Source organism: Carassius carassius, chromosome 25 (assembly GCF_963082965.1).
Source record: "Carassius carassius chromosome 25, fCarCar2.1, whole genome shotgun sequence".
Classification (NCBI taxonomy): domain Eukaryota; kingdom Metazoa; phylum Chordata; class Actinopteri; order Cypriniformes; family Cyprinidae; genus Carassius; species Carassius carassius.
The window spans coordinates 25,889,927-25,911,994 of record NC_081779.1 but is presented as its reverse complement, the minus strand read 5'-3'; the positions used below and the strand labels follow the sequence as shown (position 1 = coordinate 25,911,994).

Sequence of the window (22,068 nt, the reverse complement as noted above, 5' to 3'; positions counted from 1 at the left end):
ATCTATCTATCTATCTATCTATCTATCTATCTATCTATCTATCTATCTATCTATCTATCTATCTATCTATCTATCTATCTATCTATTAAGGGTGTAACGGTAGACAGAAGTCATGTACGGTTCGGTACATACCTTGGTTTTGGGGTCACTGTTCCATACGAGTTTAGTACAAAAGGTAAATTAATTTTTTTCATTTATTTTGAACAGACAGTACTGCTACATGCACATAGCATGACCAGTTGTTTTTGATTTGAATTAGATTGTATAATTTCAGGATTTAAAGCAAAAACAGGATGGTCTGACTTTAGATTTGTGTAATTATGCTACATAAGACACCTGTGCGAAACAGAAGACGGACTGAATGAAAATGCAGATTCACTCTCTGACAGCAGGTGGCGCTTATGAAACAGCAGCGATACAGTGTTTCCTTGGTTACTGCTGTGAACAATGCAGTGCTGCACTTATAAACACTAATATGCGTTATATGGAGGTAAGGGAAAAAGAAAATGGCATCAAACCATTTCTAAAGACTCTCAGAGATACATTCATATAACCCCCCACATATTTGTCTTCCTATATTTTGAGAATCTCAAAGAGTGAGCTTGATCTGCCTGGTACAGTATTTTCTCCTTTTTGCAGACTTCATAAAAATTCCACAGAAATTACATTTTGGGAAATTATTGCAATGCAGTTTGTGTGCAACTTTCCCACACTGCTGAAACAGATGGTTCTACGAACTCTTGCGTGCCATCTGAACTCGGCGTTCTTGTTTTGGGTTGGTGCGTTGATTGTCTTCTGCTTTTTCCGTTTGTGACAGTTAGCATTGCATTACCATGCACGCCCCCCTCTGGATTGATAGCCTATGACTGACTGTATTCGTCATCTGACTGCATAAACTGAACCGTGATATCCATACCGTGACAGTTCAGGACGAATACATGTACTGTTACACCCCTTCTATCTATCTATCTATCTATCTATCTATCTATCTATCTATCTATCTATCTATCTATCTATCTATCTATCTATCTATCTATCTATCTATCTATCTATCTATCTATCTATCTATCTATCTATCTATCTATCTATCTTGTACACTAATACATCTGCGGTATCCAATCCAAGCAGACATAACATATATCACACATCATATACGGCTCTTTGGCTTTCAGCTGGTCACAAACTGAAAAGCTTTCAAAAGAATTGAACATAGCACTGTCACACATGGCATGTGGCTTCATTCTTACCTTGGTCTTTCTCGTCAAAGGAGTTCATGCAGGGAAAGTAGACGGCCAGTGCCTCAAAGGAGGCAGACAGGCTAAGCCGGCTCTGTGAGCGCTGCATTCGCATACCGGGTAGAGCTTTGCCGCCATCCTGCCCTTGTCTGCCCATTTTACCACCCCGACACCCTCAAACACCTCTAAATACAATGAAAGAGGGTGGTAAACGTGTCGAGCTGATGCTGTGAGACGGTTCTGAAGAAACAGGTTTGGCAGGATTGTGTTCAAAACCTCTCATCGATAGCAGCCACGAGGCGTCTTAGTTCTCAGGTCGATATGCGGAGAGGATGACTGTCTGATCGTCTCCTCTGCAGCGCACTGCTTCATCTGGGGGGGGGGGTAGATGGCAGCATGTGCACGTGGCTTACAGATGATGTGGCCAATCAGAGGCGCAGAAACTAAGAGACCCCTCAGACGCTTCTCCAGGAGACAGAGCTCTGCCTGGAGATATGACTGCACACAAACACATGCACATGACTTGCCTTCTGACTGCAGCTTCATCAGTTACTACACACACACATGCCCCTCCAAACTGACAATTATATGCACACAACAGTGGTTAAAAGTAGCAAAGCTACTAACTTGATTAATATTTTTAGTAGCGTTATAATGCATGCTACTTCATGCAGCTTTTCCAGTAACAAGCTAAATCTTTCAATGAAATGCTACATCGAATGTTTTTTACATCACATTGTATTGTGCACACACATGTACAGTAATGTGAAAATAAACAACAGATGGAAGCATACATAAGGTCAATCTGCCATACAGTCCTTAAACTATCTTTGCAGCTAAAAGAGATGGTTGTTGGACAAGTCTTAACTAATAACATTTGACTAAGGGCACATTATTAGTTTGCCCTGCGTTTTTTTTTTTAAGGAAATTAATTAATTTTATTCAGCAAGGATCTGGAAATGCAGATATGCATCACAAATTAAATTACAATAGAAAACAAGTATTTTTAATAATATTTCACAATATTACTGGTTTTATTGGGTATTTCTGATCAAATATTTTGACCTGTGTTGTGTTGTATCTTACATAAACTCAATAAAAAGATAATTTTCATGTCAGTTAAGCTACTCTTCCTGAATAATTAGGTGGTTCTTGTCCAGAATATGCTGTGAAAAGGTCCAGACTTTATGCGATCTTCATTCAATTCTGTTAATTACATTTAATATTGTTCTTCATTAAACCACTGCACTTGCATAAAACGTCATCTTTCAAAGCCTTCTGGTAAAAACACTGCAAAGTTACACTCAGTAGGCTTTAACATTAACAGAGTGGCAACTAGCAGTCTGGTTTTGGTTCTGCACAGACATGAGAAGCAAATAAAATCTGCCATTTCCATTCAAGATGGCAAACAGACACTGCATGATGAACCTCAAAGAAGACAGGACCTTCAGCTTAACTTTGAGACAATGTGTACACTCCTGTAAGCCAGAAACATCCTAATGTGTGAAAGTTAAAATCATCCCTGGCTCAAATAGAAACGTCTCAAACCTTCCTATTAAAGTCAGAAGAATACAGTTGTGACTCATATCACGGCTCAAAGCTCAAAATGTCAGACAGGAACACAAATAATCTAGTGCATATAAATACAAGAGAGTCTTTTCTTTTTGAAAACACAATCCAATAAACTTTTAACGCCATCTAAGTACTAAAATAACTGGAAGGTTCAAATCTGTAATGTAAACCACCGTCTAGTAAATGTGCCATCTATTTTAAACACTAAGAATTTAATAGTGCAGACTGAAGACCCTCATCCGACACTAGACTCACTGTGTGGTCTCAGTATGACAGAACAAACAAAAAGCATGCTGGTTTGAGTCATGGTCACAGAAAATGTGAATGTCTTTAGATGTTAAATGCAACAAGTCCATGTGCATAGGTTATATTGTGTAAAACATGACATGCTTCAAATCTGCACTGCATTTGTTATTTTTTAATTACATAATATAAAATCCCGCAACTCAGTAAACTGCGATATTAGTTATTAAGAAGCAGACCACACAGACTGTAAGTGTAAGTCCATTACTCCACAACAAGTGGTTTATGCAATCTTGTAAAACAGACAATGACAGAGTGTTTAGAAAGGCTTGGTGAGCTTTGGGAATGTTTTCATGATCCTGTTTTTCATTTATCAGCTCCAAACCCTTGTGTGCTTCCTACCTAGACAGCATTTTAAAGCTATTTTAGGTTATAGACCCTAATATACAGTAGGTGCGCTCGACTCTACAGGCTGTTTTAAAATGTAGGTAGTCAAAATTGTGCTTCATTTTATAGCACAAAATTGGATAAAAATACACAATTTTAGCTCTTACTTCAGTATGACACGTATTTTACTGATTACAGTATCATGCCGTTAGCTTAGCAACATGCTAATGTCTACTGGTGTGCTTTATTTGTGTGGTGTATGACAACAATGTTGTTCTCCTTTGAAAGGCACTTTGCTATTTGTCAAGCTACAGTACAAAATAGCACAAAACTGACATTTAACACAGGAATCAATGCTCTTCCACACTAATGATTGGAAGTAGTGGTATGTGTTTGATGAAAAAGTGAAAAGCTGCGTGTTTGTAATAAACAAATGCATCATTAAGATGTTTTTCACTTCAAACCATTGCTTCCAGCAACAAAACGAGTCCCCTATACATGAGTTTAGATGAAGAAACAAACTAATCTAGATCATCTTGGATGACCTCAGGCGGAGGACATTTTCAGCAAATTTTCATTTTTGGATGAATAATTTCTTTCATTTTTTAAAATGCTTCTGCAGAAACAGACTGCAAGACTGTGTTGGCACCATGGAAGAAATAATAATCGCTCTTAAAGTGAGAGAAAGATGCACAATGTGTACAAATTATCTTCGCAAATCAGCAACAGTGTCACACGCAGCATTCACAGAAAATGCCACCGCAACACTGGATCCATTTACAGGCCTGACATAAAAACACACTACACAGTTTTTATTCTATACACACCAGATATGATTGTTTTGCAGTTCTGTTTATTTCCAGTCCATTAGTACAGTATATACTGGTATTAATGAATGTAATGTAGCTGTAAAAGTAAATAGCTCCTAGGAACAGCATGCTATCTCATATTCAAATAGAAAACTATTATTTTAAGTTGTAATAATATTTCACAATATTACCGTTTTTTCTGTATTTTTGATCAAATAAATGCAGGCTTGATGAGCAGAAGAAACTTCTTTCAAAAACATTAAAAATAGTAATGTTTCCAAACTTTTGGTTTGTACTGTATATATTAGAGAATAATGTTGATGAAGAGCGAGACTTCCATCATGCCATACTGACGCACACAGCCAGTGTATCTGTCCTCCTCCAGACTATTTCTGTGTTTCTGTGTGTGAAATCACAGAAATGAGGACATGTATTTTTAGCTGTATATGACTGAGAAAGGAGATATCTTTAAATACGCGAGGAGCGAGCACTGGGAGTGAGAACAAACCTGTTAATATGGAAACATGTTGATCTGAACAGCGGGAGAGTGAATCATGACTGAATCTACTGCAGCAGAAAATATTCTCTGACCTATTTTAACAGATTCTGGTGGAGGTACAGGAATCACACAGCAGGCCATGTGTAACTACTTGTCCCAAACACAAAAGATGATATTTTTAAGAATGCTGGTAACCAAACAATTTTGGTGACTTTTGGCATCCACTGTATGGACAATAAACACTTCTCAAAATATCTTTTACGTTCCACAGAAAGAAAGAAAAAAGACAGGTTTGGAACGGCATGAGTGTGAGTGACTGATGACAGAATTGAAATTTTTGGGTGAACTGTCCCTATATCAACCATCAGAAGCCCAACTCCTGTTGATTTTCTTCATAACTCGAAATAAACCAGAAAGCACGCAAACAGCACACCGTTGTGAAAAAAGTAGCACTTTTTTTTTTTTCACTTTTTTATGGAAATAATATTCTTTAAAAGAATACACTTAAGTGTGAACTGAATGCAATGTTTCTGGACACTTAATTGCATGTTATCTGCAGTTAAATGAAAATAATGAAAATTCTCAGTTACAATACTGACAAGCATTTATGGTAAACTACAATGTATTTATATACTGTGTATATGCAAGTATATAAAATTTGATGTAATTTAATTTGTATGTCACATATTTAAATGACAAAAGATTTTTAAAAGAAATTATTTAAAGAGCACTTTTAAATGATTAATTACGATTACTCCAAAAGAAAAGTTTGTGCTTACATAATATGTGTGCATGCACTTTGTATATTTATTATGCATATATAAATACACACATGTGCATATATATATATATATATATATACATTGTATATACACAGTGCATGCACACATATTATGTAAGCACAAACTTTTCTTTTGGATGCGATTTAGCTTGACAGCCCTAGATATAAAATGTAATTAAAAAAATAATTTGTAATTTAATTTGACATGCTCTTTTTAAAAGTGTACTGAAGTGTGTTAAGAAACATAGTCATGAAAGTAGATTATTTTTACTTGCACTGAAGTGGACTTTTATTTTATTTTATTAATATTATATTATCTACAAGTACAGGTGTTTAAACATATACTTTTAAGTTTTGAAGTACACTTAAAGTGCACCTTCAATGCAATAAAGCATATTTCTTTATAACAAGGGAGTGCACTTCAAACGTGTGGTCCGACCGAACATACTTTACACAAAGCCAGAGAATCGCTGTGTTCTATCCAGCACAGATGAGATCACTCAAGCTGTTAGATTATAGGAAGTGAAATAGTGCCTATTTGCATCCATTGTGTCAACTCAACCAGTCAAATCAAAGCAGGCGCCGCAGGAAGTTCCTCCAGCAGCAAAGATCTTTTAAACCCAACAGTCTTTCCTCAACAGACAGCAACAGGGCATCTGTGAGGGCAACTTACCCCCTCATATGCTGCAAATCTACTTTATCTAAAGGGAAGCACTGGGTGTGGGTGGATGTTAAACTTGTGCAAGACGAATTAATCAAAAGTTGATTTCAATTCTCAAAAACGTTATTGAAATTATGTTTAAATCAAAAGTGTGTCTCCTTAAGTCACATGTGGACATGGGCTTGGAGAAGTTTCTCCTCAAGATCCTTCTGTAGTGGTCATCATTCACAAAGCACTTGAAAATATTGACACACACTTCATGACTGATCAGCAATCTGTGCAGCTGCCGCTCCGCAGTCTGAGTATCGACATGTGATAGACCTCGAGTCGACCAGACCCCGATCATCTCCACAATAACAAACACTGTGGCCTAGAAAACATTCAGGCTTTTTCACGGTTCCTCTACATCTATCTGAAGAGCGGCACATGTGAGGTTCTGCTCAAAGCCATTGTGCAGATAAATGCCACATTAAACACAACACCCTAACAGACTAACTCTCACTGACAGAAATAGAAAAATAACATCTTAAACAGGTTGAATCGGTGCATAATGACTGCATGACCTGCTTTCAACTGAACTGAATTCTCTGCAAAACACCTCATCCAAACGGTCTTCTCTTTACCTGTTACTCAGGTTCACTGTAAATCAATGGAGGGAAAAAATATAAATGTTTCACGTGGGTATGAACTACATAAAAAAAAAAAAAAAAAACATTTGCAAGGCCATCTCCCAAAACACTACCAGAAAGTGCAAAAAAATATTTATATAAACTCCGCTCACCAAGGTGTTATTGGGCTAACTTGGGCAAAACTTAATTTTGACTTACGGTCAAAATTACAAAAACTAGTTGACAAACATCAGCTTCAATGGCACAGATGGTAAAATGGAAACAGTTATTTTAAACTGCAGTAATATTTCACTTTATGGCTATTTTTACTGTATTTTTGTTCAAATACACACAGCCTTGACAAACAATAAAGTACAAAATATCTTACCAACCCCAAACATTTGAACAGCAATGTAAAGTGTTTGAAAAGCCAATTTTTGGCCCATGTTCCGACATGACTTTGGGCTTACAATGGTTATAAAAACTGTTCTAACATTGTATCCCATTATCCTTTAACTGACTGAACTGGTTCATTAAAAAGTCTCCACAAATTGGACAAAACTATGGTTTACAAGCAACTCTGACACAACACAAGAGCAATGCTTAGTTGATACATATTCTAAAGCAGAGCAAAACTATAAAATGCATATTCAACATCAAAGTTTCATGACTGCAGCAATCATGCCCTGGACTGTTAAAGTTGTCTAGGAGGGGCCTGCTGAGGACATCAGCACCAGCATGTGTTTGAGATGCTCCCCCAGAAAACGTCTTAGCTAGCATCCAAACTAGCATGGTCTGGTCAACCTATTTCAACCGACATGTGAAATCATCATGTTATTTTTTTTTGCAGGGTGGTCAGATAAAGTTCTGCAGCAGCTCAGTTCACTCACGCTCTGGGTCCAGCTGGGAGGTGCTCTGACTCTTCTTCCCCAGTCCCACCATGGCTGCCATCTTGGCTCCGAAGCTGGAGCGCCGCTTCTTGTCGTCCTCATCCTCGTCGTCGTTCCTGCCCAGCGAGCACATGTCTCCGCCCACACTGGAGCTCTTGGTGATGTTGGACCCCGGGGTGGCCGTCTGAGCCCTGTGTTTCATTTTAGATGTAAACTCACTGTCAGCCATGTCAGGTGCAGGACATACATGAAGAAGGAAGGACAGGAGGACAGGAAGAAAGAGGAAGGGACAGGATTCAGCTACAGGATTTAGGAGCAGGGTCAAAGGTGAAGGACTGGTACAACACCAACAAGATGGGACAAGGTCTACTGGGAAGCACAAGCATGACCAGCATCTATGGAGAGTTGTGTTTTTGTAGGCCGAAACAAGGAAACAAGTTGTATTTTAGCACATCCAATTCAATTGTCCTGAATTCAATGGGTTTTTTGAATCGCTTTCTGCTGAAATTTCAAAAATACGTCATAGCGCATAGCCAGAGAAATCTATGAAAGATGAACAACTTTGTGGGTCTTGAAGGAGTTGATTTTAGGGCTGTCACTTTTTATTCGATATTCGAATATGCATTCGAACATGACGTGAAATATCCGTAATCGAACTATAAATAAAATATCCGGTTTTTAAAAAGCCATGTGTAGCGCATTTTTTACAGTCTATGATTAGACCGTTTGTTTTTTATTTTATTCTTTGCCATCTTATTCAGTAGAGGGCACTCTAGACGTATTGTAGCGTAGGCCCATGACCAAATCAAGCGAATAAGAGCTAGTAGCCAGGCACGTCTCTGCGCTCCGAATGCGTGTTCTCCACCGCGGGGAACATTGTAAATAAAAAGAGAGCCGCACTTAATCCAGATCAAGTTGATAGACTAGTGTTTCTTGCAAACAATAATTAGGCTAGGCTATATGCCTTACTCCTGCTGCTGTTTAAGTTGTCACGTTATTGTTTGTGCCTGTTCTGAATCGTTTTTTCTTTTCTTTTTTCATTTAGCCTAATGTTGTGGGATATGCATAGTGGCACTTCATATAAGTTGATATTCTAAGTTGATAACCTGCTGTTTCAAACATTAAGTAAAAAGATCCAGATAGTCCTGTTTATGACTCACTGTTAATACATTTGTGATTGAATCACCATTAGGCTATGGTGTTTTTTATTTGTATTTTTTATGCGCGGGAGGGCGGGCACATAGATATTCGAATATATTCGAATACATTGCATGATATTCGATATCCGTTCGAATTAGATTTTTCTCAAAAGTGACAGCCCTAGTTGATTTAGCTATCAATCTATCAGCTAAAGCACCAAACAAACAACAATGACCTTAAGATCCAGGCGGCTTTAGAATTTGTCAAATAACTTGATGTTACTAGTACTGTAGCTTATGGATCATTTGATGAGAAAACTGAAATATCTAGTTTTTGGCTGCATATTTTGGTAATTTGTAATATGTATCTATTTTGAGTTCACCTGCCACAAAATATTGCTGTAAAAAAAAAAGCTGTATACATTATTTATTTTAATTGAAAAGGTTTCCTTTAGCATATCTCATTCAATAGGTCAGGCTGTAATATGACGTATTTATCCACAGAGATAGTTTGCAGAAAAAAGCTTATATAATGAGCTATTTAGGTGACATGTGATAAGCTCTTGAGTCAAACACGGAGAAAATAATGAGACGGTGACTCATCAAACTCAAGCTCACCTTCCTGAGAACACACGAGAGGATAGCTTTAGGATAGAAACATGAGATCTGATCCTGTGCCAGCCAGAAACCAGAGATTCACCAGAGTAAGAGACTGAGATTCACTTTCTGTTGGTTTTCTGTGAATGGCAAGTATTTAGGTGAACTTTTTTTTTTCTGTGCGAGTAGGTTTGTATGTATGAAAACACAACCGGAGGAGACTTTTGTGAGGACATTTCTATGGACAATGAGCTGAAACATTTGTACGGCTGTGACGAAGAGGATGGAGCTGTTTCTATGGGAACCGTATCTTCTAGCCTCTTCTGTGCTCTGAATGTTAAAGTCAGACAGGATGACCTGACATTAAATGCTGTAACACTTAGACACTGACTAAAATGTTAAATGTTAAGTTGCTGTTTATTAACTTAAAATGTTGTCTATATGTCTCAGTTCAGCTGGAACTGTGAGGTAATGTTTAACAATATTACTGTTTTTACTGTATTTTTGTACAAACCAATGCAGCCTTGGTAAGCAGAAGAAATTTATTTCAAAATCATCAACGAAGCTTATGGTATGGTAGTGTATAATGTCTATAAAGCACGAGACCTTATGACTGAGTCTGTGTGAACGACTTCCGCTCATTAACCCAACATGAGACCATAAGAGGCATAAAACATTTTCAAGAGCACACTCGCTACTTTGAAATGACTGTAAGCTAATTAAAAAAGCGGTCTACGGTCCTCAACATCTGTACGAGAGGGTCTGTGAGTCCTGGTTATGCAAGACTCATGCTACTGCAGCTGCTAATTGGTGAAATATTCAGTTGACGACATTAAAATTCAATTTGTTTTCTACTGTAGCATTTTTAATGATCATAAACACTTAATCTATATTCAATTAGTGACCCACGGAAGGTACTGAAAACGTATTGAAGTGTAAATCGCTGGAAATGCTCAAGAACTGATGCTTTTTCTAGCGTTTGCTCTAATTGGAGTGAAGACGGCAGCTGGTCATGTGACTCTCCCCAGGGTTACTGACGTGACTCTGATATTATGTAAGACACAAACTCTTTATATGCAGTGAAGAGAGGTGTCACTCACAGATAACAAACACAGAACTGGATTACAAGACACTAAAAAAGGGAGATGACTGTTGTTGTTGTTGTTTAAGTGTATTTTTATATTGGTCTAATTGAGAATTATGCTTTCTGGTTTAAACTTGCTTTTGATTTCGTCGTCTTAAAGCAAAAAATGTTTCCCATAGAAGTCAATAAATATATAATATATTATAATAATTAATGAGATAAGAAAAACATGAAAATAAACATTTAAAATCGAATATAGGTAAATATTAATTCATTACATTTTTTGTTTATTTTTATCTCTTTTCTTTATTTCATTTATTTTTGTAATTTATTTTCTCGTATTTTTGCTTAATTGACATGAAACTTTTGTTTATGGTTAAATTAAGTTGTATAAAGCCAAAAAAAAATTTATTCCGACCTACATTACGTTGTCAACAAAAAAACTATATTGATAACTATAATCTAATATAATCGAATAAATAATGTTTTTACTTTGTATGAATGTTTTTTGGTCTTTGGGGAAAAAAAATATTTTTCATTAATGTTAAATCAAAATGTAAGGTTTTTTTTGTCCAAATAAATAAAAAAGTTTTTTTTTTTTTTTTTTAAAGGGTTAGTTCACCCAGATAGCAAATTTGTGTAATTAATAACATACCCTCCTGTTGTTCCAAACCAGTAAGACCTCCGTTTATCTTCGGAACACAGTTTAAGATATTTTAGATTTAGTCCGCGAGCTCTCAGTCCCTCCATTGAAGCTGTGTGTACGGTCTACTGTCCATGTCCAGAAAGGTAATAAAAACATCATCAAAGTAGTCCATGTGACATCAGAGGGTCAGTTAGAATATTATGAAGCATCGAAAAAACATTTTGGTCCAAAAATAGCAAAAACTACGACTTTATTCAGCATTGTCTTCTCTTCCGTGTCTGTTGTGAGAGAGAGTTCAAAACAAAGCAGTTTGTGATATCAGGTTCGCGAACGAATCACTCGATGTAACCGGATCTTCTTGAACCAGTTCACCAAATCGAACTGAATCGTTTAAAACAGTTCGCATCTCTAATACGCATTAATCCACAAATGACTTAAGCTGTTAACTTTTTTAATGTGCGAGAACTGAACGAGTCAATGTTTTGTTCGTTATCTGGCTCGGCTCAGTGTTCATCTTCAGTTCTCTCTTCACAGCAGTTCAGTCAGTGTACTGTTTGAGTAAATGAATTGCTCCGGGATATTGGTTTGTTTGAACTCAGAGGGAGTACATCGAGTGGTTCGTTCGTGAACCGGATATCACAAACTGCAGTGTTTTGAACTCTCTCACAACAGACACGGAAGAGAAGACAATGCTGAATAAAGTCCTAGTTTTTGTTATTTTTGGACCAAAATGTATTTTCGATGCTTCAAAATATTCTAACTGACCCTCTGATGTCACATGGACTACTTTGATGATGTTTTTATTACCTTTCTGGACATGGACAGTAGACCGTACACACAGCTTCAATGGAGGGATTGAGAGCTCTCGGACTAAATCTAAAATATCTTAAACTGTGTTCCCAAGATAAACGGAGGTTTTACGGGTTTGAAACAACACCAGGGTATGTTATTAATTACATAAATTTGCTATCTGGGTGAACTAACCCTTTAAGTGTACTCACAACTGCCATGCACAGAAGAACACACACGATGTGAACTATTTCCTATAGTTTTCCTCGTTTCCTAAACTCTAATTGACATCAGAACACATCAGATATTTAGGGGCAGGATCACACTACAGCTGAAGGACACTAGCTGGGTTTCCTCTAACCTCTCAGGTTCCTCCTGTTCTTCCTCTTCCTCTGGGTTGACAGTAGCCCCACCCACCTCCCCATCATGCCCCGCCCCCTGTGCGATCGCTGTAGTCACTTCCACCTGCTCTTCCACAGAGACAGAGCCCTCCTCTCCCTGACTCTGAAGAGCCTCCGCACGGCTGGCATTCACACACACACACACACACACACGTAAACCAAGCCATGACACCACGAAAGGAAGCATGCAAGACAGAAAAGACACAGAAAAGACAGATATCAGCTTGACAGACATGCAGATGAAGAAAAGAAGAGAAACCTTAAACAAAACAACAGTATGAAAACATGAAAATGAGTGCTGTCAAACGACTATTTGTGATTAATCGCATCAAAAATAAAAGTTTGTGTTTACATAAAAAGTGTGTGTGTACAGTACTGTGTGTATATATGTCTATGTGTTTATTTATATATATATATATGAAAAATCTTAAAATAAAAAATATTAAGCACCAAAAAAAAAGAAAAAAGAAAAAAGTGAACGTTGATAATAATCAAATGTTTATTTTGAAGCAAATCATCATATTATTCTGATTTCTGAAGGATCGTGTGACACTTAATATATATATAATTCATATTTGTTTCTCTTCAGATTTGGGTGTTAAATATGAGTTGGACATATCTTCATGAGATTCACCTGTATATAGGTTTGTTCAAAACCCCGTGATGTGGTCTCAGTCATTGGTTAACACACTCTTGGCAAGTTCAGAGGTTCATCTCAATTCGCAAGCAGGCAGAGCCAAACCTGAACTCGCCAGAAGCACAGTAAGTGTGTTCATGACTGCAGATCAGGGCTCAGTGGGTTCATTATGTGCCTACCTGATCCTGCGGCCCGCTCGCACCCTTTCTGACTGGACAGACATGTGGCTCGTGCTGCTGAGCCGAGACGTGCTCGACATAGCGGACACGTCGCTTACATCACTGTCCGACGACCTCATGGAGAGACTGTCCATCCCACGCTGGGAGAAAAAACAAAACAATGCTGATTATTACATTAAAATACTTTAGCACAAACTGGCTTCGAAACAGGAACTACAAGAATCTCACAAAACAATCAGGAACGGCATAAAGTCCATGTCCATGTGCACAAACTTTGATTCAAAGCAAAAAAGTGTATCAAAATCGGACCAAAAGAAGAACGCACAAGACTGTGTACTTAATGGCTTTAATAAAGGACAGAATTACATGAACTGAATTAAAAATGATGGAGAAATATAATTAACCATTTAAATTAGCTGATTATTATGGAAGCCCATTTCTGACACTGAATAAAAAAAAAGGTAATTGTGACTTTTCATCTCACAATTCAGAATTTTTTTCTCGAAATTGTGAATTTATATCTCACATTTGTGACTTTCTTTTTTTCTCACAATTTCGAGCTTATATCATGCAATTCTACAGTCGCAATTGTGAGAAAAAAAACAATTACCTTGTTTTATTTTTTAATTACTGGTGGAAACAAGCTTCCATAGATTATACCTATAGAAAAAAAAAAAAATATATATATATATTAGGGGTGTAACGGTACACATGTAAGTCTTTAGTTCAGTGCACATGTGTACCGAACAGATACACTGTTTTAACCACTGCAGGAGCAGAACTTCATGAAACTTCAAGTTTTATATATTGTTACTTTAGATAAGAAACAATGTCTCATCTTTCAAATGATGTCAATTTTTTTTTTAAGAAATTCAAAGAATCAGTGCTGTTTCTTTTATGCGGCGACAGATCTCAGTTCAGTTCAAGCGGCAGCGCGATCATCTCTTCCTCTTTGCTACTAGATTTAACGTGAAATAAACATGAATGAACATCTCATGGCTATTGTTAACTAGCTATATATAAAACAAAGAAGGTAAATGATAAAATATAAGGAATACAATATATGTCTATCTGTGTATATACTGCATGAGTAAATATATGTGCAATATATTTATACACATGCAGTACCATATCTTATCACATATAATTCCTTATGTATTACTCAATATATTGTAATAAAATTAAATCATTTTATATATTGCTCATTCATTTATAAGGAAATGTATATTCTTTGTGTAAGGGTCATTTTCATCTGCACTGAATTCAATGTGGCGTCTAACCTGACTAAGGTCTTTGCGCAGATCACACAAACATAGTCCCTTTTAATTTAGACTTATTTTTATTAATATTCAGTTCTGAATTAAATATCAGTATATTTCTGGGTCAGGAGTTCCTGCCTTATATTTGAGGTTTTTCATTTCATTAAATGCTGTCTAGGCAGAAATGTCACAAAGGACACACGTCTCTCAGCTTTCAAAACCATGGTTTTATATACGTTTAGAGACATATGCAAGAATTGATGTAAACAGAGCACTCGTGCCTCTATTGGAGATCAACTATTATTCACAGTGCTCATCTTCTCTTATAGAAAGCTCAACACCAATCCTGATCAGGAACAAGGTTTGACAGATACTTGACACTTTATGCTACCATGAGAAATAGCTTGTCAGTACTTAAAATAGTGTCTATATTGCATCCTAACGGGCACGACATGATAAAGCAACGATCAGTAAATCCTTAATTTACAAAAAAAAAATGATGTAAAAAACAAGCTCAAGCATTAAGAGAAAGAAACGTACCCTCGATGGATCCTTCAAAGTGCCTGTGTGAAAAGACAAACAAGGGTTAGATGTACTGAAACTCATCAAATTTGCACAAGTATGCAAATTTGTTGCTTGCTACATACAAATACACATCCAGCAAACTCCAAAGCGACAGACAGCAGACGTAACAAAGTTATATGGACAGCATTTTTCATAAGTAGGAAACTCTATCTGATCCAGTCTAACCCAAATAAACTGAAATGTGCAAGAAAACATAATGCCATTAAAGATCTGAATGAAAATTAATTCAAGAACGCTTTGAAATGGTTTTACGAACAGAAGTTACACAAGATTGAACAGATGATCTTCAATGATGCTGCCAGACTAAAGAGGCTGCATTTTACACCTTGTACTGAATCTCTGCTAAACATTTACTTTGTCAACACTCGCATATGCTGCAGATAAGAGAAAAGCGAACACAAGTTTGTAACACAGGAATGGACAAAAAGCCACAGAATGAGTTCACAAGTCTCCAAGGAACTGATTACGAGAAAATTCCAGGCTTTTAAACATTTCTTACATACATTCAATGACATTCAGTAATAAACATAGCAAGCACACATATTTCAACCAAAATGAAAAGAAAAAAAACAAAGACCACAGATTTGTACCTTTAGTGGTACAAACAGCCTGTCACCGGGGCGGTAGCCCTTTAAAGGACACCTTCCTAACCCCGAAGCACAAAGGATACTTCATTCTTGTGCGGGTACACTAGCATATGCCTACAGTTGAATGAATAGTCTTTGAAAGTAGACTTCATTTGATAGCATGCACGAACACAGGTGGTCAACACATGCGCTTGAGAAAGCTTCATCTTTGTCCAGCATCTGCTCTATATTTCTCCGCAAGTTATGACTCATAAAAATGTCTTTGTTCTTTTTTTATCTAAAGTTGCGGTGATCTCATAACCCTCTCACACAAACACTTGTCAATGCAGGTGTCTGCTGCTAATGCAGTTTTTGCAATTTTGTTGTTGTCTCTTTCATTTAGTTTTCTGCTGTGAAAAGACAGCTCGGGCCAGTGTTGCAATCTTGTGGAACAAATGATTAATGCAAAACAAAGTCAATTTGCATGTGGGACATATGCTTACAAAGTATGCATGGTTACAATAATCGGGTGGTGCACGTACTGTTCTGGTGAAAAAAAGGCCAAAGTATACTTCAATTTTTTATGAATACGCGAGTGTCTGCATACAGTGCGTGGGACACAAATGTCATCACCAGAACAGCACACACACACTGTACAAGCACCACCCATTTTTTTGTAACCACGCTTACTTTTATGCACAGCTTGCACATGTGCAATGACTGGGTTTTGCTCTCATCAGTTGTTCCACAAGGTGGCAACACTGGCCCAAGCTAAGAAACTAAGAGATGGAACAACAACAGACATTTTTATCAGTCATGACTTCTGGAGAAAAACAGAGCAGAAGTTGGACAAAGATGAAGCTTTCGTGAGCACGCGAGTCGACTGCCTGAAATGGACTATACTTTGAAAGGCTGTGCGAGTCCAAAAAAAAAAAAAAAAAAGTGTACTTTGGCCTAACTTTGCATCACATGCACTGTATGTGGACCCTTGCACAAGTATGCTTTGGGCTTTAAGGATGCATAGTAGTACCTTACCTAAGTAATTGTCCCTTAAGGTGGTAATATGTACTGTTTATTGTCCAGCACACACACACACACACACACACACACACACGCACGTCTCCAGAAGTTGTTTTAAAGGGCTCTATGTTAGAGTAGCATAAGTCAGTCTGTGTACAATACCTGCATCTTCATTCTCTGACACTGTGGACTCTGACACTAGAGCTGATGTGCGGATGAGAGGAAAACAAGACAGTTTAGACAGACACATGACACGTTATGATGGACACACACACTCTCACACGGAGTTTAGATGAATTTCACATTCAGAAACTCATCACTCATAACATGCCAAAACAAACGTATAACAGATCTGAGAAATCCAACACCAAAAAAGAAAAAAGGAAAAAACCTTTAAAAGATGTAAAGCATCAAAACAAACACACACTACAAACCATATTTTCCGCACTAAGTACTACAAGCAATGTTATAACTTATAATGTATACGATGGATTTATAATAACTTGTCTCAGTTCTGCTCTCATTTAAACTACTGTACAAGTTTCCCTTGAAAAGCAAAGATCTTAAAACAAGAAATTCCCCCCCTATTTTACAAGTGCTGTAAATGAGCAGATTAATGTTGTTTATCCTATTCTTCTGTTCTTCATCTTTACATCAATTGTAAGTATTGATAATCACACAAATTAAAAACTGTATTCTCCAAATCTTATAGACTGAAGACATCAGTGAGAAAAATGACTATGAATGTGACCTCATGTGATGCCAAAGAAAAATGAGCAGTTCATTTCCACAGCTCTACTTGAACCTTCCTTTAGATGAGACAAACTGAACTATAAAACCAGAGACACTGTGCTGATGATACTCATAATAATTACTCGTTCCATACATAAATCCTTGTGACTTTCACTAAACGAGACGCAGCATACTTCAGTACCCTGTTCAATGATTTGCACCTTGTGGGTTATGAAAATAAAACCTGCTATAATCTTAATGCATTATACTATTAATGCTAATATCATCCTATTCTAAACAATGGATTCAACCCAGAGAACTACTGTGTTCATGCTAAACTGAGGCTCATCATACAGCCGTGAACTTTAATGTAGGTTATCATATGCCACAGTCATGGACTTGTGTACTACTGTGTTTTGCTGCTTATTTTGGTCACTGCAAGAGCCCATCAGTAGATATGCAAGGATTGAGAATGAATTGTTCTTCTGAATCGATTCTTTTGAATGATTCATCACCCTTGTGAAAAAGAGTGCACTTTAGCATACTTCAAAAAGAGTACTTAACACAGAAATAATATACTTTTTAATATACTCAAATTAAGTGCACTTCATATAAGAATTGTAAAATCAAACATTTGATATGATTACAAAGTGCACTTTTTAAAAGTCTATTTGAGTGAGTTAGATATCTAGTCATGAAAGTGTCTCTCTTTGCGTTCACTTAATTAGCCTTTAATTTCATTCATATTTTATTATCTGCAAACATAGTTTTTTATTATATTATTTTACATTTACCAACCAGATTTGAAGCACACTACAAGTGCACATTCAATACTGTGAAGCACACTTCTTTTTCAGAAGGGAAATCGGTTTGCAAAGAATTTGATTGTGAACTCTAAACAATACAACATTTGACAATCAATAAAGCCGAATAAAACACATATAACACTTTTTTTGATCAGTTCCTCTAAAGTAAATCAGACTTGTTAGCACTTCCTAGCAGGCAAACACCCCATCACCAGTATCTGATGTTCAGACATCACAAAAAGCAACACTACATTTTAGTCTAGTAGTTTGAGTCATGCCATCTAGAGCCGTAACAACAGAGGGTTCAGTCTTAACAAATAACACAACAGCAAAAGCAGAGAGCTACAAAGCAGAAGATGAGCTGAAAATCTAGATCCCTCAGAAGTGCACTAGGATTGAACTACTCTACTAAGGGCCGATGAAGACCGCAGGTTGTGCCATACCAGGAGCTTTCTTCTGCTGGTCCTCCCATGTGACCTCTGAAGTTACAACACAAGGAGAAAGAGTCAATGGGTCTGCTTAACAAAGCTGTTAATTAGATGTACACAGTTCAGGCCTGCAGAGTGCACATACTGTACAAGGGACATTTGGCATGTTCAAATTACAATTACATGCAATATATATATATATATATATATATATATATATATATATATATATATATATATATATAAATATATGAAGCTGATTTTTTGTGTGCTATTGAGCCATCTACAGGTGAGTGAAGGTATTCAGTTTACACGTGACTTAAAAAAAATAATAATAACCAATTATTCTTAATTAAAATAATAACTAATCCCACAAAACCAGAACAATAGCTCAGCTTGGTGTAAAACCAGAACTTCTAAATATTTTCAAAAACAAAATAGCTTTCTTGATGACATCACCAACACAATCATAGCATAAATACACTATAAATCGGATGACAGCCGTCAAATACTACATCTACTATCTCTCAACACAAACACAGTAAAACATCACTGAGAGATTCACACGCTCACACACACTTGCCTTTCCTCCCATTGACAGCAGGGGGAGCTACAGGCTTTTCCTGGGATTCTTGTGCGGGAAACGGCACACACATAAACAAAGGGTGAGTCGAAAAATCAGTGTTTTCACACAAACACACAGATACTACTCTCTAACACACTAACACACACACACACGCTCATGAGAAGCTTCCAACATTATTAAAGCAAAGGCAAAAGATGAAAAAGAAATATTGCTGAAAGCTAAATAAATAATGTAAAGAAACAAGCCCTTAGACTATGTTCAGAGCACTATACTACTCTTACTAATGGATTTGTGCTGTATGCAGTTTCTAGCATACTATGATTTAGTATTCAATTACAAACACAGGCAGTGTCCCTGTGCTCAACTCTTTTGTATTGACACACCTGTCACAGAAGCCTGTTGGACAAGAGCTGAAACTGATGATGGAGCAGCGGGCGGAGGAGGAGGGGGAGGGGCATGTGCTGGAGGGGGAGGGGCATGTGTGGGTGGGGGAGTGGCAACTGAAGGTGGCAGATGGGCATGTGCAGGAGGAGGTATGGGGGCATAGGTGATGTCGGGGCTCAAGACAGGAGGCTCCATCCCGACATGAGCTTTGATGATGACAATGAAGAGACAGAGTTGTGGACAAAAAAGAAACATAAGACAATTAACAAGAGGATCATATGGATGAACATGTATGAAATGTATTGATACACAAAAAAAAAATGGTCCTAAGCCTTAAATATAAAAAGGCTTTTTTAACAGATAAAGTTAACTATATATATATATATATTTCTTATGCACGTATGAGCTAAAACGTCATCCGAATCCGCAGCTTCAAATAAATGTATTGGATTTGTTAAATAGGTCTTAAATAGGTCTTAGCAATAAAGCTGTACTGTCTGTCATTGATGTTAATCAAACAACAAAAGACAGAGAAAATTTCTGTCTGCTCTTAACTAAATAATGTTTTGTTGAATAACTGTTAATGTTAATTTACAGTTTACTCAATTTCTGTAGCATATATATATATATATATACAACAATATAGTTATTTTTCCTTTAACTACTTCACTTTTTAATACTTTTTTATTATTTGGAAATTTTTTTTTTTTTTTTTTTAAGAAACTTCCAAAGTTTGGGTCATTATTATTATTATTATCATTATTAATATTTTAATGGTTTTTAAAGTAATCTCTAATTCTCACCAAGGCTGCATTTATTTGATCAAAAATACGGATACATTTCTTATTATTACATAGAAATCTTTTGTAGAAATGAAAATGTTTTTAGCATCACTTTTAATCAATTTAATGTAACCTTGCCACAAATAAAAACCTTACCACAAATTTTGAATGGTAATGTATAGACTTGCATGTAACAGGTTATATTTTTGTATATGACTATATATAATTTATATTTAACAAGTGGCAGGAAAATATTATATTATATAGAATACAGTTATTCTAAACAAAGGCTAATTTTAAATCAGCATTTTTTGATTTTGGATAGAAACTTTCATTTCGGTGCAACACTCATTAAATTTAAGATGACACACACTCAACAAGGTAGTTTGTTATTGTGTATTGTTATTTTTTTACATTTCTTCTAAAGTTTTTTTTCTTTTCTTCTTATTTGTTTATTTGCATTATTGGATCAAATCTATGTAACAACAGAATTACCAGCCATTGCTTGTGTGGCTTGTGGAGGTGGAGGGGGCGGGGCCAGTGGTTGTGAAGCCCCTCCCACCGCTTTAGCATTCAGACAGAAATGAGAGTAAGAAAGACAGACAGAAGTGAAGATTACAATGACAGAAATCTGAAAAAGAAAAGCTAAAATAATTTTCTATGCCAATTTACACCACTTGATCACCAAACATACCAACTACAGTATGCTACAGTAACCTAAAATGAAAATACATTTTGTCGCAAATTGAGTAATTTACTAACACAAAAATGTAGAGATCTACTGAGGTGTACTATACATAGTCTATCAACAAACTTTGATGTGAATGCAAGATTATCAAGATCATACATTAAGTGTCCCATGTGTCGTAAATATTATTTAACAGCCACAGTCTGTGGAGGTTGGGAAAGAGCAGGGGGTGCAGCAGGAGGCTGAGGTACCGCCCCTGTTCCTGCATCATTGGTTGTTGAGTTGTGCCAATCAGAAGACAAACAAAAATGTAAAAAAGAACTAATCAATAAACTGTGACTATCACTGTGTGACTGAGAGGATCACTGCCAGGAGTAGACTGCCATTTCAAAAACACAATATAAATATATATTTATGACTTAACATTGCTCACATGCCAATGATTATCCCTTCTAAGGTCGCTAAAACTCTGCTATAAACATAACTTAACAAAACTTAAATGCTGAGGATGTTACTAACATTAAAGGTCTGACATAAATTGCATTTACCTTAACAAATTTCAATAAGGGCATGTAGATTTGTATGGAAGCCTGTTTACGCTATAAAATAAAAACATAAAAAAGGTAATTACATTATTTTATTTTACAATTCTGACATTATTTCTTGCAATTTAAATCTCATAATATTGAGTTGCCATCTTGTAATTCATACTTTTATCTCAGAATGGCCAGTTTATATCACACTTGGGACCTTTTCTGACTATTTCTCGAAATGAAGAGTTTATATCTTACAAATCTGAGCTAACCTCGCAACTGATATTTTTATGATAAGTTTATACCTTAAAATTTGGACTTTCTCAGAATTGAGAGTTCATAACACAATTCTAATTTACTTATATCATCAATACTAATTGTGAGATATAAACATTGCAATTGCAAAACATTGCTAGAAACAAAGTCGGAATTGTGAGATAAAGTTGCAATTACATATTTTGTGGCATAAACAGGCTTCCATATTTTTTATATCCATTGTAGTTGATTTGGACAATAATCCAGACATGGACGAAGTACACAGA

The 22,068-nt window shown here is 36.4% G+C and overlaps 1 protein-coding gene across 8 annotated transcripts in view; it reads right to left on the bottom strand.

The window, feature by feature from the left end:
* The window catches only part of LOC132104500 (regulating synaptic membrane exocytosis protein 2-like), a 147,422-nt gene that overhangs the window by 4,071 nt on the left and 121,283 nt on the right, over positions 1–22,068 (bottom strand). For 3 of the 8 annotated variants that reach the window (XM_059510013.1, XM_059510014.1, XM_059510011.1), the window contains 4 exons: positions 14,957–14,979; positions 13,158–13,297; positions 12,302–12,463; positions 7,686–7,876 (listed from right to left, as the gene is read on the bottom strand). In XM_059510013.1, the coding sequence (XP_059365996.1) occupies positions 7,686–7,876; positions 12,302–12,463; positions 13,158–13,297; positions 14,957–14,979 (516 nt within the window). Of the gene's footprint in view, positions 1–1,247; positions 1,608–7,685; positions 7,877–12,301; positions 12,464–13,157; positions 13,321–14,956; positions 14,980–16,749; positions 16,792–18,568; positions 18,605–19,136; positions 19,248–19,522; positions 19,590–22,068 lie in introns of those variants that run through there. The other 5 variants (XM_059510017.1, XM_059510015.1, XM_059510016.1 and 2 more) reach the window with 5 other exon arrangements.